The sequence below is a fragment of the Aptenodytes patagonicus genome, chromosome 5, assembly GCF_965638725.1.
Source record: "Aptenodytes patagonicus chromosome 5, bAptPat1.pri.cur, whole genome shotgun sequence".
In the NCBI taxonomy this organism is placed as follows: Eukaryota; Metazoa; Chordata; class Aves; order Sphenisciformes; family Spheniscidae; genus Aptenodytes; species Aptenodytes patagonicus.
Genome location: NC_134953.1, coordinates 22,782,006 through 22,805,000, shown reverse-complemented (window position 1 = coordinate 22,805,000; position 22,995 = coordinate 22,782,006). Strand labels below are relative to the sequence as shown.

At 38.9% G+C, this 22,995-nt stretch overlaps 1 protein-coding gene across 5 annotated transcripts in view; it reads right to left on the bottom strand.

The window, feature by feature from the left end:
* Positions 1-567: 567 nt before the first annotated feature.
* VTI1A (vesicle transport through interaction with t-SNAREs 1A) overlaps positions 568-22,995 on the bottom strand; it is a 282,907-nt gene continuing 260,479 nt past the window's right edge. For 3 of the 5 annotated variants that reach the window (XM_076339017.1, XM_076339016.1, XM_076339019.1), the window contains one exon: positions 568-1,693. In XM_076339017.1, coding sequence (XP_076195132.1) covers positions 1,553-1,693 — 141 coding nt within the window. In that variant the 3' untranslated portion in view covers positions 568-1,552. The remainder of the gene's footprint in view (positions 1,694-22,995) is intronic. The other 2 variants (XM_076339021.1, XM_076339022.1) reach the window with 1 other exon arrangement.

Sequence of the window (22,995 nt, the reverse complement as noted above, 5' to 3'; positions counted from 1 at the left end):
TTGTTTCAATAAGTATTATTTGTCTTGTGGATCCTTTTATTCTGCATTTATCACCACCTTTCAAAGTCTTCGCTGTGGCATCAGTACCAACATCCTTTTAGCTGAGTTATCTGTTTCCATGTAGAGAAGAGAGGGGATGTATTTAGGGCCAAAATCAGCTCCCAGATGCTTATCCCAAAATCAACTCCCAGGGACAGCACAGCAAGTCGGCAGAGACCACAGGGATGCCAAAACCCCAGAAGTACTAAGGCACACATGAGAATTCAGTGCTCAGTTCCTACCTAATTTGGTGGGAGTCTGAAAGCCACCAGCTTTTTGTTTCTTTGAACATCTTCCTGAAAAGATTTTACGGCTTAAGTTCAAGGGCTTAAAATCCCTCTCAATTTGTAATATTTGTAAGGGATCGCATCTAATGAATTGAAAAGTTATGAAAATTACTTTACCGTATCACCAGAAAATGACCTTTGCTGGAGTTGTAAGCTTAATTATAAGCTAAATGACCTAGACCTGTCTATAGGAGAAGTACAGCCACTAGGAAAAGAGAAACACAGCTCATTTACACACAGGTAGATGAAACTATGATATATTATATCAGCTAAAAGCATGTATAAATTAACATTTTTACAGTTTTTGTTGAAAAAGGGGAATATCACATCAGAATTTAGTACACTAAAAGTATTTCCAAGATGTGGTCTCAACATAGTCAGGCCAATATTAAAAATCTAGATTTTTGTTTAATGCACTGTAATCATGTATTTGTCACTGAACTATTACTTAGGGTCTCTTTTCAATCAACAATGAATAGAGAAGTATCTTTATACATCTTCAATAAGGGCCTAGTGTGCATACTTATCAGTACATATATCAACATTGGAAGATTTAAAACAGATCCAACAGACGGGCTGTAGTCACAACTACATTTTGGGCAAGCGATGCATTACCATGATCTTGATGAAAGTGGAATTGTTTTGAATAAGTAGAAAAGAAAGCTTAATTTAAAAAAAAAATGTTAAATAGAGTGTTGGATTCACATCAGATATTAAACATCATCCTAAGGTTGCTCTCTTTTTAAAACTAACTACTGTTCTTAACCAGGTTACATCTATTACGCTAATTCACGTTCAGCAGTTAGTCACAGGAGACAGGTTCACTTTCTACATCATTTGGTCTCTGCTTTACTTATATTCTATATCACAGAAGGTCAGATACTGCTTGATATTCATGCACCCCACATAGCACAAGAAAAGTGCAAAGACCCCTCTTCCCTCGCTAAACTCTGGCAACTTACAGGCTAATTGTCTGGGGTAGAATTCGACACACATTAAGCCTTTTTATACTGGAACAAAGCCCTCACCCCAACAAATATTAAAATTCCGAAAACACTCAGATAAGACAAAAAAAATTAAGAAAAAATAATCAGTCCCACATGCCATCAAATATGCCATCAATAATACCAAATATTTTACACCACTTGCACCTGAGTTGAATAGTGGAAAAGAGAGGGAGACTCTGTCAGTGCAAGAGAATGATTCATGTGACCACTTTGTCTTAATTACTCAGAACAAGCAGTTTGTTGCTGTTTAGTGAAGAACAAAGATATCAGCGTCCCTTGACAGAAAAATAAATAGCCATGATGGTGGTGAAGATGATGATGACTGCCAGAACAACGATCAAAATCCGGTTTTGGATGATCCTGAAAAAAAGCAGAAGAGACAAAAAAACAGTGAATAAAACAAAATAAAGCAAAGTAGCGGAATATATATAAAAAAATCATAAAAAGAAACACACAGATAAATATCTTGGAGAAAAGACATGTGCCCACAAATTTAGGATTTCCTATACTATTCTGTGTATCTTGATTGTTTTTTACTTCTTTCAATTTCCAGTGCTTCCAAACATTTCTTGATGTAGCTATTAAATCCAACTTTTGCATGCAGGAAAGAATTAGACTTTTCTTAATTATGCATACACATATACATATTAGAATAACTGAAATACATCATGTTACAATTTATTAACCTTCTAAGAACAAATGAAATAATTAGTCCTCAGTCGATGCAATCCAAGCAGGGTGGTCTGTAACAGTAAATATCATTATATTTTTTAAGCCATTCTGAAATCTTCACAGCTTTTTTTAACCTGAACAGAAACAATTTATTAATTTTCAAGGGATTTTACTATTAAGGTACAAGATTTCAAGGAAACACATGTCAACGAGATACTTACTTGTACTAAAATACCAAGGGAAAAGTATAAAAGATAGTTTTGAAGAAAAGGATGATATAAAGAAGCAAGTGTCAAACTGTGAAGCTTATGTTGTAAAAGCATCTCCTGTCTCCGTAGCATACCTTTACTTATGGTAATAGGCAAATGTTACATTTTCTATGTAGTACAAAAAAAAGTCCTAATATTGTTCAACCATTTGTTGGGAGAAATCCCTGCGTCTAAAATCAGACACCACATTGCTTCAGATTTTGCCTGGAATTAATAGCTCAATTAAAATGAATAAATCAAAAAACAATAGAATTTGAGGCATTTTATGCGAGGATTCTGGATTGTAAGAATTCAGCATTTGTTATTCCATTCTCGCAGAGGAGGAAGAATATTTTCATAGGCTCTTCATGAAACAGGAACTTTTGCAAAACATATTTGTACATGAAGCATATCGTCGGAATTGGAGAGGTATAGCAAAAAACCCCCAAATAAAACCAACAGAAGAACCCTAAGTTATATTTATTCTTATTCCTTTTTTTCTCATGCTTCTGCAAAACAAAACAAAAGAAAACAAAAGAAAACAAAACAAAACGAAATAGAGCCTTCACCAACCAAACAATGGTAAGAAGAGGTAAAACTGTGTTTTGTGAAACATCAAACCAAGTACAAGGCTCCAACTTGAAGACAGGGAATGTAATGTGTTAAAATGAGCATATTTCACGCAGTGAAAGAGAGAAGAAACTCTAGAGAGCAGAGGGGAGTTTTCCTTGGTAAATGTTTTTCATTTGGATGCGGGTGGATATACATATAAATTATATTGGAAAATGTAAAGAAAAATGCAGTTTTAACCAACTCCAGCTCTCTCCTTGCTTACCCCCCACCTACAGAAAAAGCAGTAAATGGATGGATGAAAACTGTCACATCAGACAGACACCCTCCCCTGTGACACTCTAAAAGGACTAGCTCTCTATCCTCCTGACAGGTTACAAAATGATCACATTTGCTGACACGTCTTCCGCAAAACTGCTTTAGTGTTTGTGTCCACTTTCCTAGCAGGAGATGAATGGGCTGCTTTGTCCTCATTTATCACTTAAAGCTGAACTAAGATCTGCCTCGTTTATTTTTCCCTTCCTCACTAGAAAGGCTCAACCACAGCATTAATTCTTTCGCGATGACAGCTAATTCAAACTTAACAGGCAATATTTACTCTGCCAAAAGGATGAGGAAGAGGGAGGGATGTTTCTCACTCTTCCCCCCCCCAAAAAAAAAAAAGAGTAGCAGGCTAACAAAATAAAGCTAATTAAGGGCTTTTGGTCCTTGTTGGTTTGCACTTCAATTTAACACCTGAACTTACAAGCTTCTCTTTTGTGGCGGGGTGTGACATTCTCTGCCAAACACCTGATAACAAACGATTTGCCCAGGCAAATGCATGAAAAAACAGAATATATATTTACTCACCCACCCTCATCACTCCTGAAAAGACACTCAGCAAAATTGAAACTCAGCAGTGAAATAGATTAAAAGCATGAAAACTCTTAAAACATTCAGCCTTAAGTAATACACAGTGCAGCTGGCTTGACAACCATTTTATTTGTGGGATGTGGGCCCCAAGGCATCCATAATGCTAATTTACAAAGGATTAACTGTGAGTGAAACTTGCTTAATCTAACACATAGTTAGGCAAAGGCATACATAACATACTGAGTGTTTAAATCAACTCCTCCTATCTCTGGCCCACTGAAAAAGCATTTCATCGTCTGAGACTTAAAGAAAAATTAAAAAAAGCACCAAATCCTCCAAATGCTTTATTTTTAATACTCTGGCGGTACACACCTGATTGCAAGATTATTTAATCAGTGTCCACGTCTTTAAAATCCTTGTCAAGAGAACACTGAATGAGGCATGCTGCCACCTGTATCTGCTAATTGAAGGTTCACTGACGGTGTGAATCTATGAAATACATATCAAAGTTCAATTTCTAGGAATCTGAATTAGTCTGCACAGTGCAGCAAAAGAATATCATATTAAAAGGAACAAATTAATCATGAAATAGGATGGATGTTATCAACAGACTCCTACACTGAAGCATTATATACTTTTAATATTCAAGCCCACAGTTAAAGATTAATTTTATATCTTTAAAAAAAGAATAACATCGAGTTTAACTGTTTTACTTTCAAGTGAGCAAGTAAAATTAAACTAACTGCAAAATGCCAGAAGGATGGGGCTAGGAGGAGAACGACAGAGCCGTTTGGTAGCAGCAGCACAGTCTTGAGGAGGGCTTAGCAAGCCATGCGTGTTGAAGTCTGAGTCTGGGAGCTGCTGCTCAGACAGAGAACACAAGTTCTGGGTGTCAGCGCATTTCAGATCTCAAAGTCAACAGGCAAGGGTGACCCTTCAGAGTAAAGAAAAAATCAAGAGGAAAGGGGGTTTTGAGTGATCCAAGACAGTCAAGCCAGCTCACAGTGGTAGAACAATGGTTGGCATTGGCAGGACCCATCTGTAGGGAAGCCTATAGTACTGTCACAGCCAGACACTGCCAGTGGGTATTGCTCTAGGCAAAGCATCAAGGAATTTAAGTGGGGGAGGGAGTGATAATACCAAAGGAGAAGAAAATGGGGCCTAACATTCGCTACAGAAAAATCCCAAAGGCTAACATGCTCGCAAGAAGCAGATGATAGTCTTTTATCTCTATTACACCTTAAATTCAACGAAATCTGGTGAATGAGGAAGCCCAGATTCTTCTTTGAAAATGCAAAGCGTGTTTACAGGGTAAATAATTTAAGAAAGAATATATACTTGAAAGAAGACACCCATTGAAACATCCATGGCTAAAATGCCTGAAGGCAAAACCTTGTGCATTTGCATGCTGCATTTTATTAAGTTAGCACACTGTAGCTTTAAAAGAATGCATGGCCAAATTAAGAGGAATGTGTGACTGAAACATCAAGGATTCCTCAAGTTTACATTATGAATCATAGTGCTGTTGATATGAGATGAATTAACCATTTAGCCGATGCAGCTTAGGCACTGAATTCACACCAAGTTCTGCTGGAGCCCGGTGCGCTGGAGCTCGTTAACAGCCAATGTCTACTGTTCCTTTCATACTCAAAACTCTAAGAGCACAAGGGCTCATTCTACTTTGAGTTAGAAGAGACGAAAAATCTGAGCTTTTAAACCAAGTTCCATCTAGTTTATCATGGACAGCAGCCCAAAACATTTGGGTGCAAAACCACATAGAAACAGTAACTAAAGCAGATGCGAGGGTAACGTTAACCGACGCATTGGAAGAGCACGCTGGACTAACAATGCAGAAAGGGCATCCCACTCCTGTTGAGTTTCCTTCTGCTTCTCCTTTCTAAATGCCTGACCCTCTATCCTGGCTTCTGGTCACAGTGCCTAACCTCTGACCATCGGTGCGCTGGAGGCTCCCTCCAGCCAGTGCCAACTTTGTGAGCTGACGAATGACACCGTCCACTTTCGGGGATCATTTCTTTGATGCACACAGCGACCACTGCTTTGGAGAACAAGTCCCACATCCATTACCAAACACTGATGTCCCTGGCAAATCAGTTCCACCCACTCCCGCCATGGCAGAAATTGTGCTGCCTTTCCACATTTTAAAACCCAAAATGATTCACTCCTCTCCGTAGCTTCACGCACACATGCAAACAATGGATCTAACTCTGTTTGTGACATGTTTAGATCTGCTCCGTATAAACACAAAGCAGTTCTCGAATAAGCTTTTGCAAACCTTACATTAAGGATGCCAACCGTGTTTAAACCTTTTTACAAAACTGCATTCATTAGCAGAGGAGTGCACGACATCTATATGGGTTCAGCCTGATGTCTTGCACATGTCTTAGTGCCTGATTGACCAGCATTGAATAATGATGCCTTGCCATTAAGCACTGATGGTACAATAACAATTGTCATGAAAATTAGCAATCGCAGTAACATGTTAACAAAATCTGGGATATAAACGAACCAGTGCAGACTCTGGGTGCATAAAGAGTTTTGTGTCCTTAACTTGAAATAATGAAGACTACAAATAAAATACTGCAAAAATTTCTTACAGAAGCTTAACTCTGACACTGATACAAATAAAAAAAATACAAATGTCTTGGGGGATCAGTTAGCACACATTCATTACAACACAGGGCTTTATTCTTAAAGAAAGCATCTCAAAAAATAGTGTCCTCAAGAACACAGACTGATTGATGACGGAGCACTGTCCAACAGTGTTTCACTGTAATACATGTATTTAAGATTTAACTAGAAGTGATTCCTATCAGTTTACTGGGCAGAAAGGCTTGTTCTCTGTATACAAGACCACATTTTAAATGGTCCCTTTGAATACTTGGCTATTGCATTTTTGGATGCCCTTTTATCTGTGATTGGCAGTTCTTGCTCACATGCAAGAAAATAGGTGCGTGCAAATCAGTGGTAAGTGATTTTTAAGTGCCCAATACTCATGTGCAAATCAGCAGATTCAAACAAACACAAAGTGTAGGTCTAGTCACATAGGCAAATACGCACCAGGCAAAACTAAATGTGAATTTAAAGTAATATAGCTATACTCAGATACCTTCTGGACAGACACCATTATTACTATATATAAGGACATCCTTGTTACGATATATCAGGAGCTTTCAAATGGAAGCACTAGACCCCACACAGGGGAATAAAATGTTATGATTGGTAAAGCAAAGCCTTAGATACATAATGATAAATCTCTAAGTTCAGTGTATCTGGGGGCTGTTCAAGTAACTATTCATCTTTCCCATCTTTAGGTTTAAGAATGCTTTTCTTAAATAAAAGCAACTGAAAAGAACTACACAGGCTGTGGCAAAACATACAGACATGGCAACCTACTGAAATAAAAGAGTAAGAGAGCCCTGCCTAGCAAAATTACAGCTGGTTGCAAGTATCTGACTTGAGACATTTTTTATCATTAACAACTGCAATTAGCAAACAGAAATACCAGTGAAAAAATAGCTGCACAAGTTGCATACAACTCCTTGGCCCTCTTCTAGCTGACTTCTAGCTGGAAAAAGTGAAGAATTTGGAAGATACTCAATTTTTTTTTCCTCTTCCCTGCCCCAAACTCTGAAAATAAGTCCAAGTTCTTTGTGTTCTCAAGCCAGAAGGACTGATTACATTGTAATTGACATTGTATATTTAAAGGTGAACAGGCTTTGGGGGGTGGTGGAGAGAGGATGGGACCCCCATATGGCTTACTTCATGCCAAAAAGGCCACGCTGCCTGGGCTCCACCTCCAGTCTGGAGACGGGCCATTCCCAGCAGGAGCCTATTTCATGTTCTCTGAATTCCTTCCCAAGGGAGCCCCTTCTTCCCCTAGGGACAGGGGCTCTAGTTTCTTAGGTGTAAGACCTTGGGGAAATCCATTAAAAATTGCTGAAAACTGAGCAGATAATGAAATTAAAGCCTCAAAAATGGAGGAATGGAGAATAAATAATGATGGCATTTTTCTAGCTGACTAACAGGGTTTTTTGAAAGAGACAGGCCATCCAAGGTGCCTAAGATATTGTTGATAGGGCTGAGGAGTTGTGCAGTGCTACATCCTCTAGCTTTAAAGTTCAGTCTTAAGGACTGGGGCTGTCTACTTGTAATAACATGGATACCAATCTCTAGTTATAACATTACACTCAAACCACATCAATGTTTTTTCCACCTGGGCCCTGAATGAAAGAATGAGTCATGTAATAACAGGTGCAGGGAGGCAGTCACACTATCCAACTTTAAACATCTAAATTATATCTAGCTAATCTCTCTCAGCTCCCTGTGTATATAAGCTAGAGTCCTGCTCTGAACTGCCTTCTCTTTTTCCTGGCCATATATGCATCCCAGGAGAACTAGTCAGTTAAGTTAGCTGGCTAGGTTAGGTGCCTACAGATTAAGTAGGGATGAATATCCCTAAAAGCTTGAACATGAGGCCCAAGCAAGAAAGCTTGCCAGCTCTGAAGGCAAAATCATACAGGAAAGGCGTTAGCATATCGTAAAGTGTCTGTAATCTTCCATTAATCAGAAACATTGCAGAGATGAAACTCACCAGTAAAGCAGAAGATGTTCCTCAATAATTAGCCAGTAAATACCTTGACTCATATCTCCCTTTAATGGATCCCATATTTGCACACGGAATTCTGACCAGAATCAAATATACTTCTCCTTTGACAGTTTTTCTAGAGGAGTGAGAGAGAGGAGAGACATCCCTCTCTGGGGTGAATGCCTCCTGAAACGCAGCGGGCTTCCTTGGTTCAAGGAGCTATGTTTTTTACCTTGCTGTGTCATCTTCTGACAACCTTACCATTAAGATTAAAATTTAAAATTATTTTTATGATATCTGATAGTTAAAATACTTATTGAGATATCTAATTCATAAATGAAATCTTGCAATACATTCCAAATGTAACAAAAACATATGAACTGCATTGGAGTATAGTGTTATTTGGAAGCCATCAGGATTATCATAGCTTACATGAGTCCTGTCTCAAGGAGCTGGCAGTCGCAGGAGGTGCAGATAGTACCCAGGTGATCACTGGAGTCTGGGGGGGAGTGAGGGGGGACTGAGTGGCCTACGAAGGAGAGGAATGATTGAAGACAAGCGTATGCAGACTTCAGCATGCAAACTGCGAGAATAGGGAAAGCCTGAAAGAGGACCTCAGGGACATGGGACCTAAGATAAAAAGGCAAAAGGGAAGGGTACTGTACATCTTCTACTAGCTCAGATTTTATTCATTGCTTACTTTTAAAACACACGGGAAGGCATTTCTGAAGGATGAAAAGTATCCTTCTGCTGATGAGAGACCCTGACAGGGAACATTTCTCTGCACAGTTGTGATGCAACTTCAGCTTCCTCCTGTCTCCATGTCTACTCCTTCCATGGAGGGAACCAATTAGATTATTACTGTCATTAGGAGGAACAGTGGGTGGCTTCCGGGGCGACAGAAACTCACCAACCAAAACTGGAGGGGGATTAATTCATTTCATGCAAAGCAGAAGCAACACCAGATCTCTTTGGCAAGTCTAAATGAAGATCACGTGCGCAGTGGCAACTGCAAGTGGAAGGAGTCAAGGTTGTATTAATCTCCAACCAGCCTTTCTCAGGGTACTGAAGTATCAAGAAGAACAAATCACACATTTAGTCACCTGAGCATGACTAAGAACCATAGGCCTTAGCAAACATTACGAGCGCATTAGAAAGAGCTCTGAGGGAGGGTGGATAGCCCAGCTGTCAGCGTAATGACATTCTTCAGCACATTGGTTGCATGAAGCCCTGATCCCCAAACAGTTAATAGGAAAAAAAAGCCCCAAACCCCAACCCCCTCGTCAGCACTCAAAGCTAAAGCAATTATTTCTCCAGCAGAAGAAATGTATGCAAGCTATAAAATGACAAGAACATACATGATTGCACATTGGCTTTTATGACAAATATAGTTAAATTTACATTCTGTGCAATTTAAAGAAAAGAAAAAAGTCTAAAGTCTGCACTTTATCAACTTTCATAATAATTAGAACCCACTAACATATATAGCTTAAACAGATGAAAGAAAGTAACATCTTTCGCCCTGCCTCACTTTAATTAATGACTAATCTACGGCTTTTAGGTGTGATGAAGCTGGAGACTGGACACAAATACTTTGCTTGCATTATTTTCCCCTTATCACACCATATTTGACTGGGCGTCTTTTTGTATGGCAAGTTTTCTACAATTGTCTTAACAATGTTGACCTCTTTTGTAAAAACCTGAAGGCATCTGCAGAAATTGTTCTTGAAGATGTGCTATCCAAAATGTTACCATTTCATGGCACTTCTTGAATGATAGAATAGAATTTTTTGGGGTATATATTCATTTTTTTCAAATGCTATAAAAGAAAGGAAAACAATCATGGCTAAGGCCATTTGTGAGATGGCATTAAAAGAGCCTACTCTGAGACAGATAAAAATAATGAGAATCTTTCTGTCAAGAAGGATTTAGAAAATATCACTAGCATTATTAAAATTTAATTTTTTACTGTGCTTTTTGGTTCCCCCTTTTCCAGTGATAATGAGCAGGACTGCACACCTCCACATTGCTAGTACTTGTTTTGAGCAATAAATTCAGCCTTCCAGTCTGAAGACATTTCAGACAACAATTTTGACTGCTATAGGCTTATTTTTCAACCTGTTCTGTGCTTTGAGTCTTTCTATAAAAACCAGTTCATAAGCTAATTTTCCACAAGGCCAGTGGAACAAATAAAAATCAATTTTTGCCCAACTGGTTCAGAGAAAACCTGGGAATAGTGAAGACAGAACAGTGAAAAATAAAAAGAATCGATGTATTCACAAATGGTTTACCTGATAGAGAACTATCAAATTAGTTGACAGGAGATGCTTGCCACTATTAGAGTACTTTCTTTTCAGCATGTTACAATATTTCTATTAGGGGAGCAGAAATGCCTCTACTTTGTTATGACCTCAGACACCTCGGTTTAACAACCACACCGAGCCTCCATGCATTCTGTAAAACTACAGGGAACAAAGTCAAAGTGCAAGAGCACTTGCAGATCTTGCAACCGGAGAGACCTGCAAGCCCAACCTGGCTCAGAGTGGGTGTAAGTTTTCGTGATCTCGTGGAAGGAGGGAAGATTCCTCTTTCAGTGAACACAGGGAGACATTCATGACCTCAGGCCAACCTTGTCAAGAGAAATTTGGTCCATCCAGAAAGGAAAAAATCGTAAAACACTGCCCAGACTTCCCTCCCCAGTTAAAAACCCAAATGTTCAGGAGCACACTGAAGACGAAGTAGTTCAGTATCTCTTGGAGATCAGAATACAAATTTCTCCAAAGATGGGAATCCCATTTGTAGACTTCAAAACTTTCAGAATTCCAAGGACAACTCAGGGCATAAACTTTAATATCGTGGCCCAATCCATTTCATCATCTTCGCCACTAATTGGGCAAGCGTTTTTGAAACCACGATACTGAGAAGGGATTGGATAGGTGCTTATGCCTGTCAGTCTGCAGCCAGAAAAATATGTCTGGAAAACTGACTGAAGAACAGAATCTGCTTTTTAATACAAATTAACCATCACTCCTGTGGAAATAAAACAAATTTATAATTTACAAGCTTAAATAGTAAGGAAGCTCCTTCTAAGTAGCTGTAATCTTCACCCTAGTATGTAGCATTTTATACACTCCTTCATTTTTATGAGTTGGCATTAAAATGTGACTCATTTTAACAGAAAAAAAAAGGATTAAGTATGTCACTCTGAAGTAAAGCTGCATATTACCTATTTAAAAATATTATAACACACCATGGATACATCATTTCTAGGGCCAAACAAAACATTACTCAATGAAGAAATGGTGTGAAATATAAAATATTCGGCAGAGGAAGGGTATTTGGAGTTAAGCAGTTTCACTGCCAATAAACAGCATCATCATAAATAGTGTGCATGTAGAAAAAAAGTATACCTGTTCTTCACTATTCAAGATGTAACACCTTAGTATGGGAAACAAATAAAGATACTACTTGTACATACAGGGAGAAACTAAAAAACACCACACATTTTGATTCTGAATCTCTTACAACTGATGCTAATTTGCTTATGATATCTGCCTGATTTAGAGCTAATCTCTGTAAATTAACTCCTAATGCTGTCTGAAATAATCCTCTTAATGCTGGTCTGTCTTGAGTACTTTATATCAAATACCATGAAATACACAAGCATATACAAGGCGTATAGCATTTGTAGTGCTGTTGGCTGCTCTCGAATATTTGCTGTGCCGTGAAGACGCAAGGACGGTGCAGAGCTGCGTGGCCCTGGGGCAGCTTTGGGACAGCATGGGGTCATGTTGCTCTGGTTGTCCCCTTTGAAGGGGACAGCATGCCAGGACTGTGTCCCACCACTCCTGGCCAGCAGAGAGAAGAGGAGGCTCTGTGCCTCCTTACAAAATGGTGCAGGGAGGTGCAGTTCCACGCTCCAAACCTCCCACCTCCAGCAGCACATGATAATGAGGAAAAGTAAACCGTTTGGGCTTTGAGATTTCCGAATGAGAAGATCTGTGTTAAACAGCACTAATTATCAGCGGGAAGCCTAATCTGATAACTGGTTTGAAAAGACAGAGACAGACAATTTCCCTTCTTCAGATGGGGAAAATATTTTTAAGGGTGTTGCTTCAGCATCAGCCAGCTTAATTATTATTGTCAGTGTGCTAACTCTGTATTCGAAACTATATTTTTTCCACTAAATCCACCGGAACAATTTGCTCCCCCAACATTAATTTAACGATACAGCCAAAAACCTAATTGATATTGGTGAGCAATGCAATTCCAACATATTATTTTCTCAGGTTTTGAAACATAAATGGCAGGCACAACTTTGACTGAATGGACCTCTTTATATTTTAACAGGCAGTTTATTGGCCCAGACTCCAACATATAACAAGCACAATTGCAAAAGCAATACATTTTTAATTGAAAAATTAATGTATTTTTACTATGAAAGTGACTCAAATAACAAGTAACATTGTCAGGTACAGGGCTTTTAAAACAATTTTTATATATGGAATGTTATTTAGAAATTATATTCTCACCATAGCAAGCGCTTATAGGAGGTTATTAAAAGAAAAAATATGTATTGTTTAAATCGTACTTTATTGGAGCTTGCTTTTTTAATATATTAAAGAGCGGATAAAGCACAGTGATCAGTGAGCCGTATGTGTCCAACAGCCTTTCAAGAGCCTTGTGGAAATGTATAAAACAAGCAGTGATACAATCCTTTGCCAAACACTGTCATAAATTTTTTATTTGGCAGCTAACATTCTCACTAGTTTTCTTGGCAGCAACTGGGACCTTTAGCAAGAAAGGTGCAGGAGAAAAATACCTTGTTTAGAGATGTTTTCAACACTTTCTGGGATTTTTCAGAACTTCTGCCTGCAGCACATTTTACAACCACAGTCTCCAGTCACCTGATGAGTAGGTGGTGGTTTTAATTTTTTTTTTAATATAGACAGCCTACTACCCCCCTCTGGCCTTCAACCTAGGATGCGAGTGTGGAGAGGGGCTGTATGTGTTCCACAGAGATACAAGTGGTTGCTCCTCTCTGTCTAGACAAAAAAAGTTGAAAATAATATCAGAATGTACCTTTCATTGCTCCTGATACTATCTGTATCTTATTCCCGGATGACAGAGATAAATGAAAGGCAAACATGTGCTGATTACTTTTGCATTTTTCTTGGGAGATCTCTGCAGAAAAGTTGGTCACAGGTGCAGCTACCCTGGTCAGCCAGTGGACTGCCTCATAAACAGAATTGTGAAATAGATTTCTGTACCCAGATCCACTCTTCTAGGGGTTTTTTGTTTTGTTTTGTTTTTTTAAAAAGATATACTAAACTTGACATCTGATGCACAGCCTTCCTCGGTGCACCCCGATATGCTGATGTGTTGTACATGTGAAAATATGGCTCCAGCAGCACTGTGGTTTGGGCTATACTGGGGAGAATTAAATAGTGGGCTCCTACCAATTCAGTTACGGAGCAGATGTTTTATATTTTGATATTTCATTGTTTCAGAATAGAAATAAGGTGAACCTATTTTACATCTCAGCAACTTCCTCCAAAACTTTCACAGCAATAAGATATATTTCAGTCCTTCACATGGACATCAAGGAAACAGTTTGTCTTAAACAGATGTGGACCAGGAAAAGCACCTTTTCCTTATTTGCCTCAAATCAGAAAGGCTGGAATTTAGTTTTAGACAGCATAAATTGCTTTAAACACAGGCTTAATTAAAGTAATGATGTGACACTTATAAACACAAACTAACAGGCTTCCCCACAGCTTGTGTTCCAGTTTTGTCTCTCATGTTTACCAGGGGCATCATCCCCTCAAGAACTTTACAGAGCACACACAGACATCTAGTGGTTGGTGAAAACACTGCAAGCATGTCAGCACATCTGACACAGCTCGACTGAAGACAGTGAAATTATGCCAGGTATGAGTTGAGCTAATTTTGTCTCTGTTACAACTATGGATGGGCAATCAAACAGGGAGAGAATCGCTCCCTTTGTGCCATCTCATGTAATCATGCTGTCTCTGGTGAGACAGTTGCTCTCTTGGCAACTCCAGCTTCCCAAATTTCCCTAATCACTGATTCCCTAATCACTTTTCAGTTCAGTCTGAGCTATTTTTGCCTTTCTTATGAGTACCAATAAATTTCTCTCTCCTTGCTACTATTTTACTTTACTTAAAAACTGAAGAGATTAATTATGTACTATCATTTGAAAGGTTTTCTGAACGTGGCTACACGCAACAGAAGTCTATTGGAAAGTGACAGAGCAATGCGATTTTACAGACAACAAAATACACACACGATTTAAAAACACACAGTCAATAATAAATTCTAAATTGCTGGTAGAGGAATATGACTTGCTCTACAGTCTGCATCAATCAATGGAAAGATGCCTAAAACTTCAGTGGGGTTTGAGTCCCACATCTGCAAAGGAGATCAAGAGACACAGTTTTGCACAGCATTGTAAGAACTCAGCGCCCTGATTCTGCTCTCAGTTACACCATTTTAAATCAAGCGCTACTCAGTGGTGTCATAACCCTGTACATCTGTGTCAGACCCTGTGTTGCAAGGGCAGACTCGAAGCCAAGAATGCAAAACAGATGTTCCTTTCCTAATGTTTTCTTGTTGTCATTTAAGTTGTTTTCGTGGGGTTCTGTTTTTATTTTGTTGAGTGAAACAGGTCGACAGGACTTTTCAGAGGGCAGACTGGAGGAATGCTTCTGCATCTTCCTTTTTATTTTGCGTGCATGTGTGACTATGCATAGACTTTGAGTTACAACCGGGAAAAATCTTTTTTTTTTTTTTTCAAGCTTCATTTGAGCTATGCTCTGTTCCCTTGGGGCAAAGTGAAAGGTAGCTGTTTGCGGATGGGAAAAAGGGCTTTTGTGAACAGCAAAACTGCATCACCAAACAGCTTAAGAAAAAGATTTTTTGAAGTTATTTTTTACTACTATTTTAAGAGGAAACAGGGATAAATATATCTTTTTTGCATGTTGACTCATTAACAAATTTAGCAATAAACACTTTGTAATTAAGTCCACTAGTTTATTGCTGTCCAGAAGTTCCTCAATACTCTTTGCACAGAAGGTTTCAGAAAACGTAGAACTAAGAAACGGTGAAGGCAAATCCCAACAGCTTGCTCAAGCAAATCTAGCCGAGGCTTAAACTCACTTCTGAACACTGAAATTTGAGATGCCGTATCAAATAAGCAGCTCTTTTTCCCTGAAGAGAAGAAACTGGGTGTAGCTAACCTAGTGCATAATAGGTTTATTCTCATTCACAAAACAGGAATTACTTTATGGCCCCAAAGTAAAACTAGCACAGAAATATACTGGCAGATTTGCTGCAGATGTGTGTTGTGACACGTATGCAGGGAATCTGCTATTAATCACATGCTAAGATTTTAATATTATGTAGGGTAATGTAGGCAATCATTATGGTGAAGGTTCTGGATTCATAAAAGCCTAACCCACAAATGGGTCTTTTAAATTTAATACATTTGAGCTCACTCACACTGCACCGGTTGAATTCCCTGATTCACACCCCACCCCACCCCCCCTCCACATTACATACATTTATTTCAATATCTATTGTGCGTTTCTTTTTGTGCTTGTGCTCCGCTTCTTTTCTTGTAACACATGACAGTTGTTGGGGAAAGTGCAGCTTTTCAATTCTCCCGTTTACCGGACTACAACAGGAATGTTTTTCTTAGAGGGGCTGTTTGTGAGACCCCTGGACGCGTACCTAGCACAGGAAACGGTCTGGCTCAAATGCTGGAAAAGCCATCCTTCACCTGAATCCTTCAAAATTTGTGTCCGAACATAACTAGAACCTATGTATCCGTACCCGGGCTAAGATTACTACGGACAATTATACCGTGGAAATGCATTATTCTGACAAAGCAATCAATCACGTTATTTCTCACAATTTCAGTTCACCCCTAAAATTTTCCTTACCTCCAAAGCCAGCTGGATATTATATTACCAAAGCTGTTGAAAGGGTGTAACACTAACCATGAAGCCAAAGGCCACTAAAACTATGCAATGCATAAATTTTTATTGTTTGCTCAGCATTGAAATCTCATTAGGGCTCATAACTCATCGGCGCACTGCAAACATTTGCATCTGCTGATCATGAGAACTTAGATGGAATGTACACCTCTGGCTAATTTACTTGTTATGTTTTTAGATGAGACCGTGTGTGTTGCTTTTTATTTTCCTTTTAAAAAGTCCTTACGCAGTTGCGAGCTGAATGTCCACTTTTTAAACTAAATACATTAAAACTTTCATTTGCAGTTTCTCAAGGTTGTTCCATTGCTGGCAGTGTTCATGATCATCATTTTACAAAAGCTTTGTTTGACTTAGTATTCAGGATAATCATTGTTTGAAAACTGTGCCCCATAGAGCATTTCGCTTCATTCATCCTTTCTGCTTTATGCAGTTACATTTTAATTAGATTAAAATTTGTCCTCCAATTAGCTTTCATTAAAGTTTATAGATTACAGCAAAAATCTCCACTGAGTTGTGCTTCAAAACTGTGCCTAAATTTTAAAATGAAATAACTGTGCAAATGAAGTGATTATGAAGATTATTACTATGCAAAAAACATCAGTCGCTTCCTGGTTTACTTATACATTTAACTCTGTAATTTATTTTGCCAACTTCAATACCTCTGTGTTCTCCAGAGTAGTCATCATAATAATACCTTACAGTTACAGGATACCTTTCATTCCTAAGGATCCTTAGGGGCCTGATTCTGCAGTCCTTACACACACCAGTAGTCCTGTTGAAGTCCCTGAAACTATTTGAGCAAGTGCTACTCACTGCATGTGAACCAGAACCCAACTACAGGTCAAATCCTGCTCTCAGATACCCACGTAGCATTACTGTTGATTCGCGCAGCTCAGAATGCAAACCAGATATGAGCATTATGTAAAAAGTCCTTTCACCTACTCCTGGGTGACATGTGGCAGCTGTTCAATGGTGCATGGTTACAAGACTCACCTCTTTAAATGAGGGTGCGAAGACAGATACTCCCCCCCCCCCCCCCCCAGTTGAAACTGCAGAGAAAACTGAGACTGTAATTATCCAAAGAGGAAACGGCTCAGTAGGACACTGGGGCTGGGGCTGCATCTCTCCTGTCACTCACGTCTTCAGATGTGACATTGCCAAGTATCAGATGCCCAGTCACTAATACCTCCTGCACATGCAAATTTACTATGTGCTGAAGGCAATATAAAGTTTACAGTTCGCCAGGCTGATCCTACAACCAGAGCAGGCATTTATTCTGGAGCAATCTCTTGGTGGAACACATGGGACTCTGTGTCGGAGCAGAGCTCCACAGAAATGGATCTGTTTGCAGGAAATTCTCTTCCAATAACAAGAGCTATAAATATATACGCATATTTAAAAAAAAAAAAAAAAGAGAGATGCAGCCAACATCTTAAAACTAAAAATAGAGACACTTGGGTTACAAAAACAGGGACCTGTCTTTGCTTTAGCAACATATTTCTGCTAGGAGGAACACAGTTAAAAACAAATATTTTACTACAAATGAAATGTAGTTCATAAGCATGAGAGAACAATTTCAGCAAAATGCAGGAGTGTAAAAAGCAGTCTTTCCTATTTTTCATGCACTAATTGGTTGAACAATCATCTGTAAATCTTCACATCGCTGAGGTAACTAGTGTTATTGCCACTTAGCAGATGGCAAAACTAAAGTTTAAGGGTGTCAAAGGCTAGAGGGGAGTTTATAGTTTAAATGTTCTGACTCCAAGCCCTGTACTCAAGCCAAGACCGTGTTTCCAAGATGCAAAGCATCCAGCAGCAATACTAATTTTAGGAGTCATGCTCAGGTCTGTCCCTTCTTCCCCCTGCTCCTACCTCCTCTTGGTGTTCATTTCTGCCATCACGTTGCAGCATGCCAACCTCAGTTGTGCTGATTCAACAGCTTGTGGGTCCATGTGATGAATCAGATCAAGCAATTGATCCAAGATAAAAAAAGAAAAAGAAAAAAGAAGAGGGTGGGAGAAGAGAGCTATTTTGCACTGGATCAATTCCATTTCAGGACATTGACTGGAGAACAGAAGTGCCCATGAAAAGACAGCAGCTGGATGCAGCACAGAGGCAGGAGTGAGTATTTTTGGGAGCAGGAGACCCTGCTGTTGATGCTGATGGTTTCATACCACAGAACTGAGGTCCAAACCATTCTGAAATCATTCCATTTTCATGTTTTAACTCTTTTATATCTCTCCTTCCTTTTACCTTCCTTTGCCTGCTTTGTTCTCAGGAGGAGTGTAGCTACTCCATACTACCTTTGCACAACAAATTTGCACAAGGCAATTCAGAAACTGGAAGTATTTCACTTTCCTCAATTAAAATCTGGAACACCAAGTTCGCCTTCTCAATTACATTGACTATATTGCAGAAATACTGCTCCATTTCCTCAGTAGAATTGTCATGTTTCATAAAATACAGACAAACTAGTCATGCTTTATGTCAAGGGTGCATTTACAAATAGCTTATAAAGGATTTAGATGATTAACCATACATTGAGACAGTTAATCAAATTTAAGAGGCTATTTTAGAATTCTACAGATCGAGCAGTTATTTATAATCCTGGTTATTGCTTTCTACCTTATATCCACCCCTAATGCACACCATTATAATATTCTGCTAACTCTTTATAAATGATTTGTGTTAGCAAAATTAAAAAAAAAAAAAAAGCCTAAATCCTATCGTAAGGAATAGGTTAGATAATTAGGACTTTGAGACTCCTAGACTAAATGCATCAGATCCAAGAATCAGATCTTTGGAGGTAGTTAGACAGTCCACGCCATGATTTAGATACTTCAAGGCCCTTAAACATCTCAGTCCTCATGACTCTGCACATGGATTCACGCAATTTTAAAAAGTTAGCCAAGTGTCATCTGAAAAGGCACAAATGCTGAAGTAACTGCAACAGCTGAGGAACACATCTTTTCTTTGACAAAACATCAGCACCATGACAGGATGCTTAAAGCTTCAGTGCTTCATGCTGGTTGTGGAAAAAAAAGCCCAACAATGGAAGCCTTGAGGAATGCTAAATATAACTGGTATCCTTACAAAATACAGTCTGCTCAGTTAGAACAGTATGAGAAATTATTTCTTGTGATTTTATTCAGTCATTTTAAGAAGCTTCATCTGCTTATATATACAGAACAGTTTTAATGACGAAATAACCATAGATTACTTTTTATTGTGGTGTGAATTATAAAGTTTTTAAAAAATATGATATCTAGTCTGGAAGTATAGTGTATTTGGTGCTATTTTTGCCTAGGAATGGAAACTCAAACTGGAAATAGAGTCATTCATTCACACTTACAGGATGACATCCCGTTGACAGGCATGCAAACTTGGAAAGGTGCTACGCAGTCACTCTTAAAATACTACACTATATTTTTTTCCTTCTAAGCTTCAATTAAGTAAATGTTAAAGAGGGATCAGTACTTAGTTAAGGGTAAGGGTTCATCGTTTGCAAGAGATTATCTTTCAGAAGTACAAAGACAGAAAAGTCAAGGCACTAACTACTAAATAAACTGTTTTCACAACAGAAGTGGCACCTTCAAGCCCCTCTACAGCGAGGTGCTGCGCTGCCTGAGTTCTGCTCATTCAGATTTTGATTTTAAAGAACGTTCCCCAGTACTATCAGAAAGGTCTTCAATCCTTCCTGCCACGTAGCTGATTATTTGTGTTGGGGTTTTTTTTTCAATTCAGGGAGAATGAAAATCATAAAAGGCGTGAAAATACGGTTGAGGTAGATATATTCACAGATTCTAATATAGCTGGAATGCTGTCGGTGCTAACGAGCCCTGAGCAAGTGATCTGTGTCTGGCATGCTCTACCAAACAAACTACAATTACAGAAGAACCAAAAATAAAACAAGCAACTTTAAACCTCCTGAATTTGTGATGGGCCTAAGCGTCATTTTTGCACTTGTTCCCACAGGCTTGCTTCCAAAAGGCACCAAAAACTGGAAGGACCTTTCTAATGGGAAGGAAGGAAGAAAAGTTTCCATTTAAAATATGGCATTTCAAAATGGCAGAAAGAGCAACTGACCCTAGAGGGTCTTGCCCCTCTGTGTCAAATTCCTACAAGAGCAGCTCGTAAGACTTCAGTTCTATCATATCTGAATCAAAATGTCAGGACTCCAAATCCACACCATAAATTGTGCCCTCTGAAATCGAGGTGCATAATCCTCCTGGCTCTGCTTTCTGTTGGGCTTCTCCAGCCTTGTGCATGCCACTGCAGTGCCAATGGAGGTGTGCTTTCCCTTTTTTTCTTACAGAGAAAACCTCAGCTAGCCCCAAATTTTAATGATTTTAAACAATGCCCTCTGTAACTCCTTTTGCACCAGCTTCCTTGTTTTATGCTGGTTCTAAAAAAGCCTCTGACCCACTCGGAAGAACACCGTTTCTATTTCTGTCATACCAAATTAACAAATGAATGAGGAGAGGGGAAACTCCCCTGTCACTCCAAACCTTCACCCTCCAAGTCCCCTTCCCTCAATGCAGCCCTGGTGCTCTAAAATAAAGCAAGCATTAAGGGGCTGAAGCTTCAATGGGAGATCAGCACTTGCTTAAATGATATTCCTAATCATGGGCTAAATGGCAGTGGTGGTCGGAGAGAGCAGATATTTACTTCGTGCAGTCTCTTAGGATACAATGGATTTATGGCCATCAATTCTAAACAACACTGCTATTGTCTCTTCACATTTTATCTGCCTCCATTATTAATTTATGTTGATTTTGATTGATGAAGACACTTTAAAAACGGAGGGGAGAAGGGATGGTCTCCAATTCCTGTAAATCTACAGTTCATACTGCAAGAGTATTACTCAAAAGAAATGTCCACCTTCACATTTTGGGAAGGATTTTTTCCTTTTACCAGCCTCTCCTCTTTCTGAAAGACTGGAAGTGGGGTGCAAGCAGTGCTTCTGACACATATCTAATCACCGTAGAGGCGGCACATCATACTGCAATCAGCCAGGAAAATCAATGTTAGTCTTTTTAATGAAAAAGTATTATGACTTCCGCAAAACGTCTTTTACATATTTACTTCCTGTGCCACAGCTAATTAAGTTTTAGGCTGGTTTGATATGTCAAAAATTGCTCAGATCATAGACCTGAACCCAAGCAGAGCAGACATAATTTCTTCATTCAAAGTGAAAGCATCTGCCAGAAAGCTACTTTTCTGACTGTGTGGAAGTCATAAAGAAAAGGCCCAGTTTTGGCTTGTTTGCTTCTAAATATATGGTATTTACTGACCTCTCATTAAAATATCCTAACAGAATACAGATTATGAACCATCCGATACATTTCTTTCCATGGGAGGCTACGTCTGAGGCCTGGGGGTAAAGAGATTCCTGAGAGTCGTTTAAATTCAGTTCACTCCTCTCAAAGTTTTAAATGAGCTTCTGAGCAAGCACTACAAACTTGCCAAGCTCTCTGCTTACTTACGGAAAAGAAAAAAAAAAAAAGGAAAGAAAGAAAAAGACAGACACATTCACCACGTTTGCATCTCTCCTGCTCCAAGATCTGCCCCGGCACATGCTGACTGAAACATTCAATTGACTGCCTGTAGCCAAGGGAAGCCCGGTACCCTCCTCAATATTTGGCTGCAGGATTTCCTTTCTAGTTCCACCCCTTTTTGCGCTTTAAACAGAGAAGCAGTGAAAAAAAAGGACAGATAAATTGTTAATAAACTGTCATTAGATGTCAGAGTCACCACCACATTCAAGAATCAACCCCTCTATTGAAATTTTTGTGTCTAAAACATTGGTGTTTTAAAATGACTGCAGACTTGGGAAGAGAGCTTTGCTCTTTCCTATTATCTTTGAAAATGTGGGGTTAGAAACATTATTTGCAAAAAGGAAAACGTGACTTCCAAGGACAAATAGGTGAAGGGAGGAAGAGTCTGTGGAACTGCTGAATACACAAAAGCCTGCTGCTTGACCACTCGTTTTGTTTTACAAAGCATAATTACATCTGCCTTTTTTTTAAATATTATGTGGTTCTTATTATTACTTTCTGTACCATCTTTCATGTTCCAAGGGAGTAGGCTGCTCCTAACTGGTGTTAAGAAGAAACTCATTCTAATTACTCAGTATTTCTGCAGAGGCCTTAATGGCAACTCCTGGAGACGGATACAAGAATGTGTGCAAAATCAACCAGTTCTGGTTTTGAAACTCCCATCTTCACAATTTTGACTTTTCAAAATGATCTGCTCTTAATACAATGTGAGTTGTCAAAGGCTGTCAAATAAACGATAAAACTCTCAGGAAATAAACATCTCTCCTCTAGTAGGTTTGTATATATTTCCGCAAAAGAAAAGAATTCTACAAGTAAATAAACACATGGGAGGATTAGAGAAGCAATAAACAAAAGCATTTCCTCATTTTGAATTTAAGAAAATAGGAGCCTCTTTCCAGCCATTGCCAGGAAATATTACTGCACAGAGGTGAAGCTTGTGCTAGCTAAAATATTATTTAATGCTAAGGCATACGGGCATGTATTCACGCATACGTGCACACACACTACACGTATATCCCCATCCAAAATTTAAATCAAGTTTCTACCGTGCAATTATGGATTGGTGGGCACAGGATTTTAATACCAGTTTGGACCAACACAGGCACGGGACTCCTTGTTGCAAGATGACAAAGCTAAT